Source organism: Amphiprion ocellaris, chromosome 4 (genome assembly GCF_022539595.1).
Source record: "Amphiprion ocellaris isolate individual 3 ecotype Okinawa chromosome 4, ASM2253959v1, whole genome shotgun sequence".
NCBI lineage: Eukaryota > Metazoa > Chordata > Actinopteri > Pomacentridae > Amphiprion > Amphiprion ocellaris.
In genome coordinates, this window is record NC_072769.1 from 8,572,582 (window position 1) to 8,596,322 (window position 23,741).

Sequence of the window (23,741 nt, forward strand, 5' to 3'; positions counted from 1 at the left end):
AGTCCACAGTTGCGAGGCAGCTGTCAAGTCCAAAGGGTTCTTTTGACCTGTATGTTTCTCTGTGACCCCGATATCCCACCATCCTGATGGTCGAAACAAGATCAGCACACAGCTACCACGTGGAAGGAGGTCTATCAGGGTTTATTTGCATATCTCTCGGCTGAATGTGTGTTCGTTCGTGACTCTCCACTTGGAGGTTTCATCTGACAGGCCCAGGAGGCGAGGACAAGCGATTCTAGTTACCTCACAAACTTCCGTGTGTCTTTTGATTTCGTTTCATAAACCCCCGTGACTGATCCCCAGGACAAATCTGACCATTTTACAAGCATCTTCAGAGAAACACGGCATGAATCAAAGTGATGCCTCCGAGTTGATGGGCCGGCCTTATGGGGGTCATGAAGGGCTAGACCCTGCGTCTCTGTGGCCAAGATATCTCACCCCATTGCCGGGGTGCAATAAATCAGGAGTCACCCCCCTTGCAACTGCGCCAAATGCGGAGCAAAGCAAGCTGACCCTGCTTCCTCACTCATACCAGGCCCCGTGAAGCCCATCTTTCATAGCTTGATGGTGGCTATGTGTTGACTGTGCATGCCGCCGCTATGTGTCTCATTTGATGAAAAGTTAAATTAAGGCTCTGGAATGTCAGTAAGTGTTTATGCCTTATTAGGAAGACTGAGGGTTGCATCGGCTCCTCTTGATTAGTATTCCTGTTACTTCCTGTGCGTACGTATTCATATTCTTCCACATTCTGTCTATATGCCACCTCTGTGTATGGGGTTGAAGAAGAATTTATGAAGCACCAGAGCTGCTAATGTCATCAAAGTGGCGCATGTAAATCACTACCTGTAAACTGTAAACACTGTAACTCTCATTCTAACAAGCTGATTGCTGATTACAATGAGTACAGTGCCCTCATATGGCAGACTGACATCCTTGTCTCACCTCCTGGGGCTTGTAATGCCAATATGTGGCTCCACCTAGTGGGCCACAGGAAAAGTGTTTTAGAAGACACCTACACTGTGTTTGTGTGTATTACTCGTGTTGTATGGGTATAAATCTTTCTCATAATGTGGAGACTTGACCTACTTTTGGAGACAAAAATCAGGACCCTCAATTATTATATATTCTAGTTTAAGGTTAAGGTTAAACATGTAGTGACTGTGGTTGGGGTAAGGTTTCAGGAGATAAATGAAAGTCAATGTAATGTCTTCATATGCCACAGAGAAGCAACTTACCACGTGTCTGACTAGAAATTCTGTCCTACAACACAGGGGCAAGAAATAGCAGATTCAAGGTTCAGATTCAGATTTAAGAGATTTTATCTGTCATATGTTCATACAGCACTGGCAGTGAAATGCAAAGTGACTGTTCCACAAAACTGTGCAACAACAACACATCCATCCATCCATCCATTTTCTGTACTCTGCTATATCCTCACAAGACATGATTAAAAAACAAAGAAAAATAACATTCATTTTAAAACAAGAAAAGTCCTAAATAACAAGTAAAGAGGTTATGCACCTAAAATGCAGTGTGCAAGAGTTTGACTGTGTTTTGTTATGCATAAGAGCGTGGGTGGTTGTATATGTGTGTGTGCATACACCTATATTGTTTATGCATAGATTTGCTAAACAAACACAACAAATACAAATAATAGAAAAAAATGTAATTAGATAAAAATGTTTTTTAAAGATTATTAGTGTAATTTCTACAGCTTCAATGATTAAAATCTTTCACTGGGTTGAAAGATTTTTAGGTGAGGATTTGTGGCTTTCGATGCATTTCCAGCTGTAGTTTTGAAACTAAAGCTCCCACACCCATCCAGCACCACCTACTCACATTTGCAGCTGCTCACCAAGACCGGACAGTTCCCCAACGGAGCATCCAGCATCACGGGAGACTTCAGCCATAATAACAACAAAAAACAGAAAAGAACTGAACAAAAAATTAAATATACATATCAGGACAAAATAGTATTAGGATAATCACTTTTCTTTCAGAGTTTATTGTATTTGTCTGTTGGATTTGTCAGATATCTTCCTCGTTGTGTGTATATAGTGGTCATATACTATGGATGTTTTAATGTCAGATTTAGTACTGAGTACCTGTGAGGCCACATAAATGGGTCTGATTGATGCTTAGCAACTGATGTACCCTACACTTAACAATAATAATAATAATAATAATAATAATAATAATAATAATAGTAAAACTTCACTGTGTACTGTTTGTTGCCGCACTTTTTTCTTCCCCCAATTTACACATGCATCCACCTACTTATGTGCAATAACTGATACCTCACCCTCCTGTATATAGTCTTCTACATGGTATTTTAAAAAAAAATCTGTATATAATGTTATCTGCAATTTTTGCACTGTGTTTTTTTTTTCTTATTTATTCTTGCACTGCCTTTATACTTTATACTTTTCTATGGAGCGGCTGTAATGGTGAACTTTCCCCACTGTGGGATCAATAAAGTTTATCCTTATCCTTAACAATAATAATAATAATAATGACAATAATAATGATAATGATTTCCTTTATGTATAGCTTGTATGGTAGGCACAGGATAAAAAAACAGCTTGTTCTCTCTTTGCTGTCTGGGTGTGATGCTAACAGATGGAGAGACTGTAAATCTGTCAGGATGAAGCCTCTCTGAGAGCTGAATGCTTCTGTGCTTAGATAAAGTGCTTGTTTACAGTTGCAAAAAATTTATAGACAGCACTATTGAAAAAATCAGGATATAAAATATAATCGAACTGGGGGGTTACATGTGTTTTACTTGAATATTATATATTATTTCTATATCAATTACATGCCTATATTATGTGAATAGTATGTTTGTTTTGTTTTCATTTGCAAAATATGCAAAAAAAAAAGATTTTGTAATTTTGAATCATGTTGTTTAGGCACCGCTAATATAAACCAAAAATAAATAACTAATGATTAAATTAAAAACAGAAAGGGAAATTGTTTTTTAATTTCGACATTTTGACATCTTTGACGAATAATAAAGCATGAAATCAAAAATCCAAACAGGACATTTATAAAACTGTTTATTAAAGGCAGAAAAAGAAATCCATTGCTAACATATAAACACATTTCATTACTGTGGTGCTTTAGCTCAAATATTGCATATAAGAAAATTAGTATTCAGGTTTATTTTGCTCATAAAAAAACAGAATGACATCCTTAAATGTAAATTACATCTAAAATGTAATTTGTTTAGCTTGTTCACACAGCGCGGACACTAGAGGACATAAAGAACAAACATATGGCCTGGAATAGCAGCTTCTCTGGTTGCAGTGGGTTTCAAGCTTGTCGCGCTCCTTCAGGCGGCATCTTATATAGAAAGCAGAAATTAGGAGCGTATCATTCACACTGAGAGAGAAAAAAAAGAAACAACTCCATATGTTCATTTTTTAGGCTGGTTGTTTAAAATTTGTCAATGTCATGCATCTACAATTTTATGGCTTCAGCGTGTGATGTTTACAGTGACTTCCCAGGATTTTCAGTTGGGTTGTTTTGAAGATTCTAACTTAATCATTTGTTTACTGCATTATCACACGGTAATTTACTTTTTTTAAAATATTTGTTTTGTTGCATAAAGAAATAACTTCAACACACTTTCTGGTAATTTAGAAGTTCCATTTTACAAACCAAAAAAAAAAAAAAACACACTATAAATTAATTTATAAAGCAATATCTCAATCTGAAAAGCATTATGTAGATTTTACATTTCAGGTTTTTGAAGTTTTTATTGTAGGATTTTCAACCTCTCAATAGAAATGACAGTCATCTGTGTTTTGTATTCTTTTTTCTTTTTTTTTTTTGCTTTTGGCAGCATATTTGGTTACAACATAGAAAAAAGAAATCTTTACAGGTTTTTCACAATGTTATAAAAATGCATTGCTTTAAACTCAGGTCACTTTTACTGCTATACATTACATTGACATTATATTAAGCAGAGCCTGTCCATCACCAGGAACATTTAGGAAACAGCGGAAGTAACTGCCAGGAAATCAAACCCATTTTCCGAGTTAGTGCCAGATCGCTTGGGGTTCTATAGAGAAAAAACAGAAAGAAAAAAAAGAGCATTTTTACGCAGCTTCAAGAGGACTGATGGAAAACCTGATTTATTATCTTCCATGTGTTCCCATGTAAGATGGACACTGGTCGTAGGTCAGGAGTAATTAGATCAAGTTTTACAGCTTTTCGCCACTTTGAACCTGACAGTTGACTCTTTAATGCCACCGTGGAAGTTGCGGGTTTGGGGTTGCACAGCTTTACCCAAAGGCCTCCCCTGTAAATACTCTGTGTTGGTCTACTCCGGTCCTCACACACACACACACACACACACACACACACACACACACACACACGCTGACCACTCGTGGCTTTTCAGCACATGCGTCTGCTCTAACACAGGGAAGCAGCGTCACTCACATGAGGGTAAAGACCTCTCAGTGATGTTCTGCTGGTGTACATGTGCTAACGCTGCTCGTCATGTTAGAGGGACTAAGTGAGCGGCTGGCCAGAGGTCACACTATGGAGGAGCAGAGCGCAGTTTAGTGTCAGAAGTGTAGCTTCCACTGCCTGAGCTTTTCCAGGTTTGTGTGTTTCTTCCACTTCGTCCAGGTGTGCTTTGTCGCTGTGTTGTGGCGTCCTGTCAGCTGCAGTGTGTTGGGATCTGCGCAGAGGGAGGATTTATGGCTCTCTGTGGAGCTGCGGTGTGTTTGGACATTTTGTTGGATGTTTCAGTGGAAGGCTGCTGTGTAGCTGGACCGGACTTGAATCCTTTCTCTAATTTGTTACTTCCTCCGGTGAGGCTCTGAGGTCATTTTGTTATGACTACGGAGCCGTCGTTGCTCTTTGTAGATGTGTGAGAGTTATGCAAGTACAATCATATGGCTTTGAATTCAACAGAACAGTTTATTCTCCGGGACTAACCTTAAAAAGAGACATATTTGACTTAACTAGGATTGTGTAATTAATGCTGTGGTTTGGACTGTGTCCCATAGCTTTTAAATGCTTGTGTTGTTATTTTGTTGTATTTTCTAACAGAATAGAGTTGAGACTGGCCTCTAGACTGTATTAAATCATAGTCATGCGATTTTTTTTTTAATTACCTGTATGTATATAATATGTAATAACTGTCAAATGTTGATAGTAATTGTACATACAAGCTGTTTTTGTTCACACCAACATGCCTCACTCCTTTCTTCTACCATCGATGCATGCTTTCTGAAGTTTTGTCAACTATATATTTCACTAAGAGTTTTCTACAGTACGGTTTGATCACTGTGCTGTGGACAATCATAATTGAAAGAAATTACAGCGTGATAAGGTGAAGTCATAGCTGGATATTTGGAATTATGCTTTTGTGGTGCACCGTTGAGCAGGAAAAGAAGCTGGAATGTTTATCAGGCCATTTGCTGCAGACCAGAACTCTTCTTGTTAGGCTTTGTACCTGACATTCAACTTATTCTGGATAAGAAAGTCTAATCTTGGCAGTGGACGGCAGCTTAAAATCGTATTATTATCATTCATATAACCCCTCAACATTAACCCTCCTTTTTACTGAAGAATACCCAAAATGTGGAGGTATTTTGTTCACTGGACTTAGATTTAAAATAGCGTGTACCGCATTCAATAACTATGTGCTCCTATAAATGACAGAAAAGACACAAAACTACTCTTATTACAATGTAAGGAGCTGTCGGTGCTGTACTGGATTCTAAAAATGCAAGACTTTTGATTACAAACAACACATAGTTTGTCAATACATTGAAAATACAGCAGCAGAATTTTCACCAGGCTGTTGAGTGTTAAGGAATAAACATTTTATTTTTAATTCAGTTTTTTTTTTACGCCACAAATTTCTCAGTACCCTTTTATCCGATCAAGTTCCAGTGCAGAAGCCTCTGTTTTTAAATTCTAGGTTACTCTTCCCACTATACTCCTAATAGAAACTTTGTAAATCCTGGTCAAGGTAAATGAAAATGTAAAAAATAACAAATATATCTGGACAGACCAAATTTGCAGCAACAGAAGGCTGCATTGCTGATTGTTAAAAGAAATGGGAACTAGCAGAAAGAGTAAAGTTTCACTCAGAATATAAGCAAATGATATTGTGGATTGCTTAAAACTGAGCCATCACTTTGATTTTATATGTGTTTCACTCACAATCTGACCTACAGATGACCAAAATTCTATACTCACTATAATTTGGATGCTGTACATTAACTAAAATTATACGATTTTTATTTAACCTGGTGTAAGTGATTTTTCATTTAGATTTTTCTTTTATTATTATTATTCATTGTGAAACAAAACAGAAATATATTGTAGCATGGAAATGTGCCCTTTTGTTTATATGTACATGTCCACATGAAGCTATTCTGAAGACTGAGCTAATTCTGCCTGCTGTTTGCCAGAGGTTCAGTCCTGAAGAACGGCAACAGAAAATCTGGAAAACATGCATGACATTACATTTGAAAAATAAATGAAAACATAGGTCAAAGCATCATCGACAAACATATGCTTTGACTGCTATATTCTGAGCTCATAAGTGACATTATTCTAATATAATTTGTGCAACAGTACAAGTGTGTAGCAGGATTAAAATAATTTGAACTTACACGGACTTCATTCAAGGCTGTCTGGTACACTTTAGAGGTTTGTTGAGATTATAATTTTATTCAGACATTTACTAAAATAACAATTTAGTGCAACAGATAAGAAAGATGCTTTTGCTATTATGCGTCTCTAAACTTAGTCACATATTTGTGGCTGCTGCTGAAAGCCTTGCAGCAGCCTCAGTTTGGTTTCCTGTGTTCCACAAGTTAGCAGATATTCTCAGAAGTAAACTCTTTTGGTTTGACTGCTATTTAATATTTAAAAAGCTGTTTATATTCCCAGTTTCCCACTTTTCCACCCTGCTCTCTACTCAAATGCAGAGACTAAAGAATGCTTCAGATTTATCCAATCTTTGGTCTGTTTACATAAAATTCACCCAATTTTTTGAATCACTGGGTTCATTAATTTGTCATTTACCACATGGAAGAATAAGGCATATACTGAAATATTATCTAATAAATATTAAATTCCTTTAGCATGTAACTTTGTTTATAAAATTAATCAATATACACCATGATAAAGCTCTTCTCTCTCACTATTCATATCTCTTCCTGTTTTAAACTCCTCCCTTCCACACCTGGTTGAAGTTTATTTGACACCTATGTTCCCTATCGTCATCACAAGATTGGTCTGAAGTGTCTGGTGCACAGTGCCAGCTGCCCAAGAGTCCATATTAGTCTATTAAGGACACAGCATATCGGGATGGCAGAGGGCAACTCCAGTATTTATAGCTTTGAGTCATAAGCTGGAATGGTGTAAGCATATCTCTCCATCAGCATGCTTGTTCACTTAAGAGTGTGTACGATCGGCAGAGACTGGAGGCTGTCGATTGTCCAAAATGAGCAAATGATCATAACTACGGTACATGTGTAAGTCCGGATACTGTGGAGCATGATTGTGCATTACTATGGTATAGTATGGTTTATTAGTATAAGCTGTATGCATTGCAAAAACAAACAAAATAAATAAATACTGATATACACAAAATTTGGCAACTATTTATTTTTTATATTGGGGAGGGTTGATTATTAAACACATTTTTTTAAATAATTTTTTTCTTGACAAAATGCTTTACAGGGAGAGCAACAAACAGAAAACATTTGTATTTGTCTTAAATGCTTATCAAATGTTTGCAGTAATATTAAGTAATAGGCTGTAACATTGAGTATGTCTAATAAATGGAATGTGTATGACAAGAGTAAAGTTATATTAATGTAACTAAGTCATTAACACGGAATCTGTTACATAATTATGCAACTATCTGGTTCTACCATAGTGTTTATTGTTTTGTCTGTTATTATATTTGAGCCACCACACCTGCACTATGGAGTAGTTTGATTTTAAAAAAATCAACTGTGAATGCACAACCTTTACCGTAATACAGTATCTTAGCATGAGGTCTTAAGTCAGCTGCAGATTTTTAGGTTGTTCAGTCATCTCAAAACACAAAACAAGCTTACAAAGTTTCATTGAGTTTTCATTTTCCAGCTCAAGGGTGTGTTTTCAGGGCTGTATGTTTACAGCAGGATGATTTATAGTCCAGCAGGAGTATGAGTGATGGTTTTGATATGATGAGTTTATGATGTGGTGATGTAATCATAAGACCATATCACAACTAAAGAAGCCAGCAGGACGACAGACCTGGATGTGATAATCCTCTGCAAGATTGAGTTGCATAAATTAATATTTGAAAATGTCTTATGAATTGTTTTCATATTTAAAGACAACCACAGCACAGTTTATAATCAGCTCTCCATATCTGCAGTTTTATGCAGGATCTTAAACATGATTGCAAATAACCATAATTGCAATGCGTGAGTGTTTTTTCTGCATGTAAACTTTCTGGCCGACGATAGCTTTGTCTCAAAAGAGCTCTGCACGCAGAGATCGGAGCAGCGTCTGGGCCGGCCAGTGCCAGGTGCTTAGCATAGATGATGTGATGAATAGTTGAGTAGACTAAGTTTAGATAGCATGTGAGAGCATACATCAGAAATTGAAAAGGCAGAGCAGTCAGACAGGGTCACAGCAGCAGTGGATGATGTGGTTCTAAGGTTTTCTGTTACAGCAGTTTGTGTTGTAGGTAGTACAGAGCAGCGGTAGGAAAATAGGTACTTGATATCTGAACTGTGTCCTGTAAAGCTGTTCCTCTTTCACTTAATATGCGTTTGCTTTTGTCGAAGAAATTAAAATTACATTACTCAACCTGTCTGTGTTTGGTCTAACAACAGGCTTCACCTGTAGCGCCTGGACAGACATTAAAGTTGTTTAAACAAAATTTACAGTCAAAATTACATTTATAAGCATACAAAGCAATAATTAAAATAAGAATATCAGCAAAAAATAAATCATACAAGACACTATAATCCTATATGCTATAATAGTCCAGTAACAGTAACATTATTGTGTTTTGTACTTTATGTATTTGACTTCTTGCTCTTTACCTGTCAATAATTCTCTCTGCTCAACATTTTCCCTCTGATATGGATACTGTGTACGTAAACAGACTTTTTTTGATTTTACTGGTGCTTTTTGCATTTGTTACGCTGGGAAACCGAGCCAGCAGAAGCAAGGGTATTGGTTACCTCAGCCATCAGCTGATTGTGCTCTCCAAACCCAAACTACTGATCAGTGTAAAATTCCAGATTCCCAGTCAGTTGACTACAGAACAGAGAGAAAGGAGGAGAAAGCATAAACCCTCCGAGGTCCCCTGCAAATATAATAGATGCGTTTTTCGTTACCACTACCCAGAGGGAATATCAAGAATGCAGTATTGTGTGCTTTACTGAGATGTAGCTGCAGGAGCATACTCCACACACTTGCTCGGTGGTTTTCAGATCCTATAGGTCGACAGAGACTGCAGGCTGCTGAAAGAAAGGAGGGAGGACTGCAGTACAATGCAGTGTAATGTTGGATTAATAGATGGTATAATCCTGCACATGTTACAGTGAAATAATGCCTCAGGCCCACATACTAAACACTGAGCTGTGAAGCTATATCCATATTATGCATACACTGAGCCACATGTGCCATTGTGGTTGATGTTTACATACACCATCATCTTCATTATGATCAACAACAACTCTGACACCTCTACATAACAAACTTGATACCCCAGTACTTTCATATTAATGTTAGGGGACTGTAACATTTATAAGTGAGATTTTACTGTGTAAGTGAACGTGTTAGACTGTGAGTAAAACTTAAAGTGAATAAGCATGAAGTTTTCAGATGACTCTGCAGCTGTTTGGTGTCGACAGCAGCCAAGAGGCACGTAAGATGGTGGACCACTAATATTCCTGCTGTTTTAGATATGTTGCAAACAGCATTGCTTTTGTGCATGTGTATTCCCTGGTGACTTGTGTCATATTGCTACTATGTACATTTTTTACAGTGTCCTCTGCATATTGAAGTGATAAATCGCAGGGAATTGGACTTGCTTGTGTCATCTGCATACTTGAAGTTCTTAGGAGCGTGTTGTGGTCAACAGGTGCAAAAGTGGATTCATGCTAGCAGGTCTTGAAAAGTTAAAAAGCAATCTATACAGTAAGAACAGTGACTGTATCGGCTCTACCTATCATCCTCAACACCTTACATGAAAATGTCCTGTGAGATTTCTAATACATGTGATGCTTTATTTTCTGCAGCATCACTGCGGTCCCTTTGGACAATACTGATAAGAAGGGCCTCCAGGTGGGCATCCAGCTACCAGGCAGTGTACAGACGGGGCCTCAGCAGCAGAACCAGCAGCTCCTCTTGACCCCAGCCAGCCTCCAACTTGCTCAGCTCCAGGCCCAGCTCGCCCTCCATCGCCTCAAACTGGCTCAGGGAGGCAATACGGCCACTGCTGCCACTGTTCTCAGTCAGGTTCTTTCCAATGTCAACATGTCCCAACCCCTGTTTAATCAGCTACGGACGTCATCCATGGTTGGGAATCCACAGGGTGCCTTCCCCACAGGGGTGCTGGGTTTCCCATCTTCAAATTCAGCCTTGGGGGCCTTGGTGGGTGGTGGATTCAGCCAAAACCCAGGGAATGTGAGACTGAGCCATCCTTGTGGAGGGGGCACAATGGGCCAAGAGGGTGAGGAATTTGGTAAAAAATCAGGATCAACTTACCCTTGTGATACCGACCGGCGTCTTCAGTACAACTTTAGTGGAGGGACGTCTGCAGCATCAGCCACTGCTGGCGATGGACAGTACTCAGTGATTAATACTCAGGCAAAGAACGTGACCAATGTTGGTTTTCACAGAGATTTCTATGGGCAGGATCTGAAAGGGCAACAAGCTGGGTATAATGTCAATGAGCAGAGAATGAATATCTATAACTCCACTGGGCATAAGGAGCAGTGGAAGGGCCACGCTAACTTGACTCACACTGGAAAGGTGGATATGGTTTCTAATCCTACCGTCTGGGCAGCAGCTGGGCAGCCAGTTCGGTCCAGAACTGAATTGTATAACCCAGAGGAGCCAACCCCTGACCCCAAGTTAATTTGCAGTACTGTGGTTTCCTCATTTGGTTCAAGTGGCACGCAGGGGTTTGGAGGCTACCAGCCTCTTCATGGAAGTGAGGAAACCTTATCTTCAGGTACCAGGATACTTCAACCTTATCAAGTCAACGATTTCCATGCAGTGACACCCACTCAACTGCCACATCAGTGTAGCATCTGTGACAAGAAGGTCTACAACCTTAAGGTGAGTACCTGATCTGTCAAAATATAAACGTGTACAGTATATAGATGTCAGAATTGCATCTTATGTAAATGTGATTGTAGCTCTAAAAACAAAAAACATTCACCAGCAAGTATAATATTTGACATTTCATGTCTCAATTAAAGAATACACAGTGTAGTTTGTCTTTCAAAAAAAAAAGTCAGGGGACATTCAAGATTTTCAAAAACTCAAATAAAATTTGTTTTGGTTTAAGATGAGAAAATGGGCGTTTTAGCCAGTAAATAGCTTATAGACTGTAAGAAAACGTTTGGATTTGAGGGTTAGCACCTAACTATTAAACTAATCCAAGATATTGTCTCCTTCATCACTCCCAGACATGAGTATATACAAGAGGGTATGTCAGAGCTACTAAGCAAGGGCTTAGTGTGTACAAGCTGTTTGGACAACTGTTTGATGTTTGGACTGAGTGTATGTGTACAGCAGGGTGACAAATCCAAGGAATAACCAACATAGAGTGTCTCAGTAAGGTGTTGGGCCACCACATGCCAAATGCATTCTCCAAGTCTCTGAAACTCAACTGGAGGGATGAACACCATTCTTCCAAACGATATCTATTCATTTGCCGTTTTTGATCATGGTGGAGAGCATTGTCTAAGACGTCAGTCCAAAATCCCCCATAGGTGTTGGTGTCTGGTGACTGTGAAGACCATAGAGTATAATACACATCATTTTCATACTCCTCAAACCATTCAGTGACCCCACATGCCCTGTTGTCATTCTGGAAGACTCCACTCCCATCAGAATCAAAATGTTTCATCATAGGACAAAGGTGATTACTTAAAACAACTTTGCACTGGTTTGCAGCGATTCTTCCCTCTAAGGGGAAAAGTGGGCCTAAACTATTCCAGCAAAATGTCCCCTGAGGCATCACAGAGCCACTGGATCCCCTCTAAGGCCTGTAGTGTTTTCATGGTCTACGTCACACGTGCATCTAACTGTATCAGCTTTTTTCCACATCTCTGTAGATTAGTGCCTACTAGGTTTTCTGTTCTACTAAATTCTCAAATGTGCATTCTGCTTTGTCATAAGTGGTTTCTGCACTGCAACTCTTCTATTATATCTCTCTCTATTTAAGTGTCAAAAAACCGTTCTTGTTGACAGTCTGGTTTACTCATCTGTTTTTTTGTCACTCATGCACGAGCATTAAAGCGTTCAGATGTGCACTGTCAACCACAATTTCTGGACCTTTTATCTGATGTCTTTCCCATAGACCTAAATGCAGATGTCATTGTTCCTGTAGAAACACTATAGCTGTTTGAACAGCCTGTGCCTGAAGCTCCTGCCATCCGTGCCCCAACAGTAAACCCCTTTTCAAAGTCACTTTATCTCTTGCCATCTTGATAGAAAATCGGAATCAACTGAGTGTGATTGTAAATTAATCACTTAATTGTACCATGCAGTGCAGCTGTGTGGAAGCATTTGCATCTGTTGGGTTTCTCCACTTATTTCTTCATGTTTTTGTCACACTTCTTTGTGTATTTTTAGGACTGGGACCAGCATGTGAAGGGAAAACTACACTTGCAGAATCGAACATTGTATACAGCTGAAAGGTGAGATTTTTCCAGCTCCAAACTTTACTGGAAATAATTTAAAGCAGGTTGCAAAATATGCTCTTCTGTTGTTTTACTTCTGAGTCTCTCCGTAAGATATCCACAACGCTTGTAGCTGCACATAGTTTGTTCTGTTTTTTATTCATTTATCCCTGACATGGCTTGGCAGTTTGCCCGCCATCTTACCAGCTGTGTTTACATAAATTTTTTTTCAACTTCAACGTCATGTTGATCACTTCAGGGCGAACTTCCCTTCAGTGTTGGAAGCTTTTTATTTCCCTTTTCCTTGTTCTATATACAGCTGTCTTAATCTTTCTATGAATATGAGCACTGTCACAAGATATGAGCGAGGAAGGCAGGGGAGAGGCAGCTAAAATCAGCCTTCTCTGATTGTTGCAGCTCAGCGGTGGTATCAGCTGGAGCTGCTCACTATGCCGTCGGCAGGCCTTCTGATGGAAATCTGAACGCTGCAGGAACGAACACCATGGCCTGTTCTGCTGCAAGTCAAGGTAGGATAACCTGTTTGTCTCCACCACCAACCAAGAAACCTCTTTCTAAATGGCAACTCAACAGTGATGCTTTTTCTGATGGCTGGACTATTTTTAGAGTTACGTGAGAGTATGAGGCAATATATTTTTATAACTTGACACAGTGTATTTTGATACGATGCTGCATGCTGTTAGAAAAAGCTGTTTTTCAATCTAAAATACTGTGGACTATAGCGCTTGTTGAGCATTTAATAACTTTTGGTACATTTAGAACAGTAAACACACAAACCGTGTGACTTCTGTTGTGTTGTCTCTCCACATAAACAGATTCAGCACCTGTTCTCAATCACATCGATAAAATCTCTCTCTCGCATTACATATCCCTTATTTCTTGACATGCACTTACATAAAGACAAACCACAAACAGGAGATCTAAATGCACATTGTGCCTAATTTTCATGAAACTGATTTTTGAGGAGTCTCGGCTTAAAAACAGTTGCAATCCAGTTTCTTTGCCTTCCTAGTACTGTATTTTTTATAGCACCAAACAACTATTACAAGTAGGCCAGGATCATGTGCTATTTACAGGCATTCTAAAGCCATAATATTATAATTACAGCAAATTCAACTAATTCAATTTATTTTAAACTTAGAAAACCTTGTTGTTGGATGTTGTTTTGCTTTTGTTATGCTGTTTTGTGTGTGGGGGGGGGGTTGTTTTTGTTTTTGTTGCTTAAATGAATTTTAACATCTGGATATGTATTATAGAAATATCTAATTCTCCAATTGAAAAGTTATCAAATTGTCCATTGTAAACACCAAACCACTGCTAGAACAACCCAACTGAAAACCTGCAGATCTATTCACAACACGCTGGATTATCATTACATTTTCCAGTTGTCAGTTCTTAAGAATGGTACATTTTTTTTCAATCTTTTTCTCACAACTTACTTTGTTCAAATTCCATCCAAGAACAACAACAAATTAAATATCAAAAATGGGAAAACTAATGCTGATGAATGATATTTTGTTGCTACTATTTTTTTTTTTTAATGCTAAGCCACAAAGTCACCTTTTTTTTTTCTTAAGAGGAATGTTAAGTCCACAATTCCAACTGTTTCCACAGATGTATCCTCAGGAGCCAGTACGACATACTTGCCAGCTACAGCCATGAAGACTTATCCCATGTCAGACACAGGATTTCCCTCACACCAGCCAGAGTCAAAGGTCAGACAAATGTTTTGGGGCTGTCTTTTTTTCTGGATTATTACACTTTGTCTCGGCACATAAATCAAATCTTATGACAGGTTAAAAAAATGTCAGTGATAATAGAACAGCTGTTATTCAAGAACAGGAATCTCTGATTGTATGGAAAAAACAATAAATGAGTAATATTTGACTCTTGTCAATTACTTTCGGAATAATGTGCCCAGCTGGCGCTAGCTGTTGGTGTCCTTTTGTGCAGAGTAAGATGATATTTTACTAGACGTTATCCCTAATGATGTTTAGACTGTTACTAACACTGAATGTCTTCCTTGTGTTTTTGAAGAGTTTGTAGCTCAGCAGCAGGAAAAAGTTTATAAGGTGTGTAATGAATTGACCCTGAATGTGTCCTGTGTAATGAATGAACTCAGATCCTCCTGTTGACAGCTGCTGGGGCCCAAAGCAGGCTTTGTTCAGGCTTGACAACTCTTTTCCACTGATGTGGATAACTTGACAAACTAGATCATTAAACTATGGATAAAGGAATATGCATTTTTTTTCATATATTCGTATTTTACCATCTAAGGATTCTTCATCCTCCAGATACAATTTAATTGTACATTTGTGAAATCATTTATACTTTCCGATTGTCGTATGTATTCTTTAAAACTTTATCATACTTTTTTTTTTGTACTCACAATAACTAATTTATTTTAGGCTGGGGGAGACACATTTAAAATTTTTAAGTGCATCTACATAGTAAAAATTCTAGCCTGTTCAGCCTTTGATTTTCTGCCTTTCAGATCAGAAACAGTTCCAGTAACAGCATTAAAGCAGCTGTCTGGACAGGCTTTCTACAGGCCCACGCTCCAAATAAATCACACATGTAACACGTGTTTATTAGCACTACATCTTTTTTTATTATTATTCAGTACAGAAGCAACAGATTTCAGTGACATTTAACATAAGCTTAAATGTAGACACAGAAGCTTTGTTTGTTTTATTTTGAGGTTTCTCCTCGACCCTTCAATCTGTAAATGCAAATAAATTAAACAGAGTAAAATTGAGGGTATACAATCTATTTCACAAATGTGGAGGTTTACCAAAAATGAAGCAAAGATTAATGTTAATCTCAACACGTCATCTGAAATTCCTATTAATTAAGACTATTCCTAGAAGCTTAGCTTTCCAACCTGTAGCCCTACAGTCTGTTTGCCTCTTCAGGAGCCTTGGCTTTTGACTTGGGCGGAAAACAGCAGCTGTTGATAGGCGTCCGTCATGGTAGTCTCTTGAAAAGTGCAGTGCAAATGATAAGTCAGGTGAAAGGTGCCTGAAATTAGCCCCAGCGAACCTGCTCTACTGCTGATTCCCAGCGTGGAGCTTTCAACAGTCATTGGGCATTAATACGCTCACCATGTAGGAGCTCCAACATGCTTACAGACACATACCTAATGCACTGTGCAGCCTTTACATTATTAATTTTAGCTGCAGTTTTGTCAAGCTCAACGTCATGCACAAAAAACACATTGCATAATGAGTGTCCGCATCTGTTTTACATGTTCTTAAGTAATACTACACTATTCAGTCTATTGTCTCACACATATATATATTTTTAAGTTGCAGCTTCTGAAGTGAAAAACCTTTTGATGTTTTTCAGCTCAGTGTTTGTGATATTTTGATCCTTTTTTCAAAATTTTACCATACATAAAATACAGTTGAAAGCATTTTAACAAACTTCAGCTGAAAACACAAATAATGACAAGACTAACTTGAATGAATTTCATTTAGTTTATCCAGAAGTCACTGCAGTTTGGAAGATATGTGTTAGATGCCTGCAGAATCTCAAATCTTATTTTGAAGCCACTCACCTGTTGCACATACAGTTTGTCATCTCTTCGTTTAACCAGTTAATTTACCATCTAAACTCAAGTCACAATATGTAGTCTTTACAAAATCATGCAATATTGTGCATTTTAGAGTATGAAAATTAATAAAAATGTTTTTCAATAAGATAAAAAAAACAATCAGACAAAGAAAAAATTTACAACGGTGAATTTAAAAATAATTTGTCTAGCGAAAAAGAATTTGAGTAATGAAATGTAAGCTCAAAATACACAGTACAGTTTGGGCAATGTGAAGAATGCATCAAAGATTTGAGAAAAAAGGTTTGCATGACTGAAAAACTGATCCAGATTTTGATGCCATATTGGTTCAGTTACATCCCCTCTTACTGCAAAGCCACTTCTTTCACATGCGTGTGTCCGTTTTGTATCAGCCATTTGTTCTTTCCTTCGTTGCCAAGGGGATCTATTAAACAGGACCCTGAACTTATTTATGTGATATGTCATATGCTTCACTGGACGGTTATTGAAAAAGGATTTTTATTGTATTACAGTGAAAGTATTTATAGGCTGTGCTACATGAGCTAATGTTAGTTGCTATAAACACACACCTGTTGAAGCAGAACATGTGGTTTTACTGTTTTTAAAGCTGCGCATTGAGGTAACAGCACTTCAATGCACACACACAACATGCAATGGTAATATGTGGGATTTTCAATGTATTGAGTTTATTTTGTGATTATGCAGATAAAAAAAATTAAAGGTAATTACATTTACATAATATTTGTCAAAATCAAAAGAAACACCTTTGGTAAAGTATTTCAAAATATGAATTTCAATTGATTTTGTGATCAAAATAAAGAACAAAGGAACATTTGCTACATCCTGCACATAGAAGCTTGTACATACATGTTTGTCCATATTTATGCAGACATACAAACTGCTTTGAACTGCATTGTCCAGCGTGAAGCTGCACAGTAGCTTCTTGCGGCAGAACTTGAACAGAGATAAACACAGGATTACAGCTAACTGCTGTTAGGAGCACAGACCTAAAGACCCCTGGGTCACACCCCCAGGCAGCCGTGTAAAGTTTCAGTCTGGTGAAAGACTGGTAAAGTGATCCGTGGAATGGTGCGAGCAGTCTGCACAGGAACGTAGGGAGAAACTGTGAAACCAAACTGACCATCTCCCCGGATCCTCCAACATGGATCCTACTTTGTACAAATAAACAGACGGGTCCTTGGGAGAGATTCCAGCTGATGTCGGGCACCTCGCTGTCAGTGAAAGCAGTGAAAGCACAGCGTGAAATGGTTGTTATCGCTTTACAGCATTTGGTCCTTGTTTGCAAGGTCATAATGTTGAGAGTGTAAAGTTTTTAAGGTCAAAATATACAGCTGAACACACAGGAGGAGGTAAAGGAGGTTAAGCCAGGAACGTTCCCACAACACTGGCTGAAATTACCCACAAGTTCTTATAATCTGTCAAGGTTAAAGTGAACGAAGACAGAATGTTTTAACATTCAGAAGATGCTGTCAAATTACGTTTCTCTATAACAGCAGAACCAACATTCAAAAAGTGTATCAAAGTGTTCTCGAGGCCTCAAATGATAGAATGTTTTTTCCCAAAACATTCCTGTAATGTGGCATAATAACAAACGTAGAACATTTTGCCTGTGGTATTCTGAGGATGTTTTGGGGATGCTGCTGTTGAGAAAGTTCTCCTAGAAACGATTCCTACAATGTTGAATCACAACAAAGGAAGGATGTTCTCAATGCAACATATGAAAAATGTTTTAAGGCCATTCCCATTTAGAAGACTATTCTGGGAATTATTAAATTATTAAAAAATATCACTAGAACTGTGAAAACAAAAAATGATAGCAGGGTTACCACTCTTTAGTGTAGTCTGTAGTGTACAGCTGACTTTTGACGTCAAAAGGCTTTACTTGTTTTTATAACTTTTCTCTTAAGGCTAAACTATAATGACCTGAAAATTAAAATTCAGAAAAAAGCCTCCTTTAATAGAAACTGTAATAAACTCATTATTAATTGCCAATTAAATTAGAAGATTTTTAAGCTAACCATGCCTCAGTATCACTACAAAATGCATTTCCATGTGCTTTTAAATCATTATAATCGAGCTCTAGTGAATGTCAACATCTATCCTGCTCCATGTTGGTGATTCATTTATCCAATTTTTTTATTTTGGTTGTTCCACGTGTCAGGAGTCCCGTTTGCATTTTCAAGAGGCCTTGGCAGCACGTGTGTTACCTCCTTGTGAGGAGGAGGCAGTGACACCATAACTCTGTACTTCTGGTCTGCGGTCCACAGAAACAGCTACTGTTGGAAGCCTGAGCCAACCTTGAGAACGATATTACTGCTGTGGTCAAACTGTCTGGAGCTTTCAGAGACAGACAACATTTTACAAGTCAGATTTTAGAGTGTGCAGCGAGCAGCGACCAACACTCTTGTTCTCTCTAATATTCCAAGGGCATAAACAGCCTATTCCTGGATCTGTTTATTGAGCCCAACCTGCATTGACCTTTCTGTATCCTGGTGGTGGTGTTGGCTCTGGCATAGAGCTCTTAAGAGAATTATCACTCTTAGATCTGGAGCTGTTTATGTCATCGTGCTGGCCAGAAACCATTAGGTTGTGAATAGAAATAACCAACCAAAATGTAGAGTATCTGAATTGCACAAGAGCAATGCTGAAAGCAAATGGAACACCTCAGGTTTTTGTAGTCACACGTTCCATGTGAGCAGTGCACAATGTCTGTTTTTTTCTCTTTTATTTCAACATGCATGGTAAGTGTATTTCTAGTTTGAAAATTGCCTCCTCCCCTTTATGCATTCTACGCTTCAGTTAAGTGAAGTGTGTGTTATTGTTGGATTTTTCCCTGGGCAAATTCCGTGTAAAAAACAGACCCTGGCTGCTGGTCCAAAGGAGAACAGCACTGCCAGTCTGTCCCACACATGGAACTGTCTGTCAGGTCTGTCAGCCAGAGAAGTGGGAAGAGGAGGAGGAGGGGAACGGGACAAATTGCAGTTGCAGCACAAATTGCAGAAATAAGACTCCGAGATATAACAAGCTGAATTTACAACCGCTTTCTGCAGTGATGTCAAAGGAACATGAGGTGTCAAACGGCATGTTGACCAGCTACTTTGATGATGGATATAGACCATGCATTTTCAGAGTTGCATTATATAGCAGTGAGACAAACAGCTACTAAAAGGAGGCATGCAGCTCACCAGAACACTAAAGGTGAATGCAATGAGCCTTCGACATGCATTTGAATGACAACATCATCGCTGCAGGTGGAGCTTGTTGTTTTGCTGATCTTTGACACATTCTGCTCTCTAAAGGTTGCTTTAGACAGAGAACGAGACTCAAATAAAGGGAAGGATGGAGGTAAAGGAGAAATTAATATAATATGATTTTTATCTTGCAACCACACGTTCAATAAAATGGTGCTAACAGCTTCTCTGAATAATTTTTTTCAAGTGTTGAGACATGTGTTTCAAATGTATGAAATATCTGAAGGCCAGTCAGCCGACACGTCTCTAAATCCAAACAAGAAAACTTCCATTATCACGGCTGCACAACTGCCAAGGAACTATTAATAGGTGCAGTGAGGTGGACTGTTTCAAGGAGAGAAAATTACATGACGTCCTGTCTGACAGTATTACATTGATATTAGACAGATTAGTTTCTACAGCATGTCTGACTTTAATGTGATACACAGAATTGTAAAATGTCACACAAGTATTTCTGGTGACACACAGCACACACGCACTGTACAGCTGAAAATCAACACACACTGCACTGGTGTCACTGTCAGAAGATCAACACTACCAGACAACACTTGGCTCCAGCATGATGACACTAATGGGTGTAACAATGGGTCTGCAATGTTGTGGACAACTAATGCTCCAGCCACTGTGTCCACCACAACCAATTAACTGTTACCTATCGGGTACAAAAAATACAACTCTCACAAAAATATTGTGTAGTAACGCAGCAGGTGCCCTACAAACATGACTGAACACAATTTAGCATGCTTTTTTTGTTGCTAAGCACACAGTTATGTGAGACGATCAGTATTAACTCTGTTAAGAGTTACGGCAGACGTCACTGAAAGAAAAGAGAAAAGTGGTCGTATAAATTTGTAATAAGAATTTTAAAACTATTTAAAAATAAATTCTCCACCAAAGCTGTTAAAATTAAATGTCATGACTTAAAAAAAAGGGAATCAGACACTGTGTTTGGAGCTCTCAGCCTTCTGTTTGGAGCTATATTCATTGAATGACTGCTCCCTGTATCTCTGCCGTCCTGTGCTCATTATGGGACTGACAGGTTGACACCTGAACGCAGCTCCATGTCCACTGGTCAGGGTGTTAATAGCCTTGTAAACAGGATGAAGTGATTTTAATTTTGGCACCAGTGCAAGTCTGAGCGTGTAAATATTGATAAGCTGGTGTGAAGGTTGTTGATTCAGATTGGCAACAGATGTTTTAATGTCTGTTGGTCAGATTATTGGTCAGATTTTCATATGTATGTTTAAAACAACATGGTTACTGAAAGTTTGTATTATTATTATTTTTTATTTCCAGCCATTTCCTCCCAGAAAAGCCACCGCAGGTCGAGTCGTTCACATCTGCAACCTCCCTGAAGGCAGCTGCACAGAGAATGATGTAATCAACCTGGGGCTCCCCTTCGGCAAAGTCACCAACTACATTTTAATGCGTTCTACCCATCAGGTACAATATTAGGATTATTTATCGCTGCTGATCATTTGTTATTCCTATTTGCAAAAAACATATTAGCATTTTCAATTATAGTTTCCTGGTTCACATCAATATAGAAATTACATTTCTGGCACACATATTTTGCTTACATTAGTACAAAAAGACTAACTTCTACATTCAAAGTAAGCACAGTACACCATCAGTCACAGTCATTTCCTTTATTTGGGCATTTACATGTTATTGTAGTACAGCTGCTTGTCAGACATGTGACGGACCTTTCATATTAATCCTATTGATCAGGATGCTTGCAAACCACAGAGCTAAACTATATGTATATTGTTAAATCTCACAGGTTCTTTATTTATTTATTAGTCAGTTTTTTAGAACTTTGTGTTAATTAGGAATACATATGTTTTGGGATCAATCATTTTGAAGGAGACAGACACAAGTAAAGTAAAACTAATATTGTACTTGGGATAAAGGCTGCCATTTCTATCAAAGAAAAATATATATTTTAATTTTCCCCCAATTCACAATTGAACTGTTTTTCCTACATTAATAATAATAATAATTTATTTTCTAGATTGCATCAATTAATTTGAGAGAAGATAAGAGAATATTTTACTTATGTGGTTGTTTCTTACAGTGCTTTATTCTTAGAGTCAACAGGGAGTCTTGTTGGTAGTCCTTAAATGTTAAATATGTTGGAAGAATGAGGGTTTATCCATGTAGCGTTGTGTTTAATTACATTCTGCCAAACTTACAGTCATCTTAAACGTCTTGCTGATTTCTGTCCCAGGATCTCCTGAAAATGCTTTGATTCCATTTTTATCCTCGTTTGGAACAAATGTGTCAGATCACCACTTTTTCTCTGTATACCTTTGTGATTATCTGCATCTTTTTGCTGTTGCAGCTGTTGTGTGATATCATGTACTCTGTCATAACTTACTGGCTGTTTAACTACCAGTACTTGACAGCTCACTTGGGTTTTAAGGTTTCACTTGGTGGAACATGAATATCACCCCTATCAAATTCAAAGCATTCATACTAAAATCACGGCACTGGCTGCGGAGACTAAGGCAACCGTTCTGATGATTTATTATGGTGATAAAATGTGATCCCTGATCATGATGATTTTTTTTTTACAGATTCTCTTGCATCCGCTCTGTCATCTGAAGTTTGAAATATGTTTGAGTAGATTAGTTATGAAATGACAAAGCTGTCAGAAGGGGGGGTTATTGTTTATGGCAACTTTCTGTTCTCCATGAAGGCGTTTCTGGAGATGGCGTACATGGAGGCAGCTCAGGCCATGGTTCAATACTACCAGCTGACTCCAGCCATGATCAACAATCAGAAACTTCTTATACGAATGTCTAAGAGGTACAAGGAGCTGCAACTCAAGGTAAAACTGAAGAATAAGGTAAACAGCAGGTTGTGTATGTGGTAAACGACTACTAAAGTTGAATGTTTTTTCTGTGTAGAAACCAGGGAAAGATGTTCAGTCAATCATCCAGGATATTACCTCACAGCGGGAGAGGGACGAGATGCAGGAAGTTGAACAGTAAGGCAATTTTTTTACACTACTGTGGGGTTCAGATGCTTATTTTTATCTAATGGGGGTTTGAAAGGAAATCCTGTGATATGAAAATGAGGATTTCTTGATGTAATCTACTTCACCATCTTTCTCCAGCTACATGCCAGAGAGAGCTCGATCTCGCAGCCCAATCAGCCGCTCTCTGAGTCCTCATTCCCACAGTCCCAGTTTCACATCATGCAGTTCAGCCCACAGTCCTCAAGGTGCAGCCTGCAGGGGTCCAGAGAGAGGCAGCAACGGCCTGGGCCCCCATCGGAGCTCCTGGGATTGGCCGAGGGAGCGGGACGACCCGTGGAGGAATGGGAGCAGCGTAGATGATGAACGGCCAAACGGACGGGCGTCTGACCGTCGGAAGACCTACCAGAAACCCTTAGATCATCTCAGCCTGAGATCTGCAGATGAGCGAGGAGGAGGAGGAGGAGGAGGAGGAGGTGAAGGGATGAAGGGCAGCAGAGACTGGCACCCACGAGGAAGCCCTCAAGGCTTCAACTCATACAGGAACATGGAAGATGATTTCTACATGGAACAAGTGTACAAGTCCGACAAGCCGCCCAGGCCTCCGTACCAACGGCACGACACAAAGTCAAAGAGGAGGGACGGTGGCGACTACCACAGTAGATCAAGACATTCTGAGTTTGAGATGACTGAGGATTCACTTTGCAGAACAGCAGAAGACAAGAGGCAGAGTTCACCAGGCAGAGGCAGGAGCAAGAGAAGCAGCAGGAGGCACACAACTGCAGAGAAACAGGAGAGAGAAAATACTACTGAAAATACTGTGAGTAACTTTTGTAGTTGTGCGTTATTGTTACTTTACATCCACCATGCCCTTCTAGCGAATATTTTCTTTTTACAGGATCGCCATTCAAAAGAAAAATCTGTTTCACCTCAGCAAAGCAATAAGTCAAAAGAGGCTACTGAATGTAGTAAAGACACTGTAAGTAAGCCTGATCTAT

General features: G+C 38.8%; 1 protein-coding gene across 2 annotated transcripts in view; it reads left to right on the forward strand.

Moving 5' to 3' along the window:
- rbm20 (RNA binding motif protein 20) overlaps positions 1 to 23,741 on the forward strand; it is a 58,249-nt gene that overhangs the window by 26,038 nt on the left and 8,470 nt on the right. For both annotated transcript variants that reach the window (XM_023289934.3, XM_035957108.2), the window contains exons 2-10: positions 10,284 to 11,328; positions 12,853 to 12,917; positions 13,317 to 13,426; positions 14,532 to 14,632; positions 21,060 to 21,206; positions 22,465 to 22,596; positions 22,676 to 22,755; positions 22,885 to 23,563; positions 23,642 to 23,722. In XM_023289934.3, the coding sequence (XP_023145702.2) occupies positions 10,284 to 11,328; positions 12,853 to 12,917; positions 13,317 to 13,426; positions 14,532 to 14,632; positions 21,060 to 21,206; positions 22,465 to 22,596; positions 22,676 to 22,755; positions 22,885 to 23,563; positions 23,642 to 23,722 (2,440 nt within the window). The remainder of the gene's footprint in view (positions 1 to 10,283; positions 11,329 to 12,852; positions 12,918 to 13,316; positions 13,427 to 14,531; positions 14,633 to 21,059; positions 21,207 to 22,464; positions 22,597 to 22,675; positions 22,756 to 22,884; positions 23,564 to 23,641; positions 23,723 to 23,741) is intronic.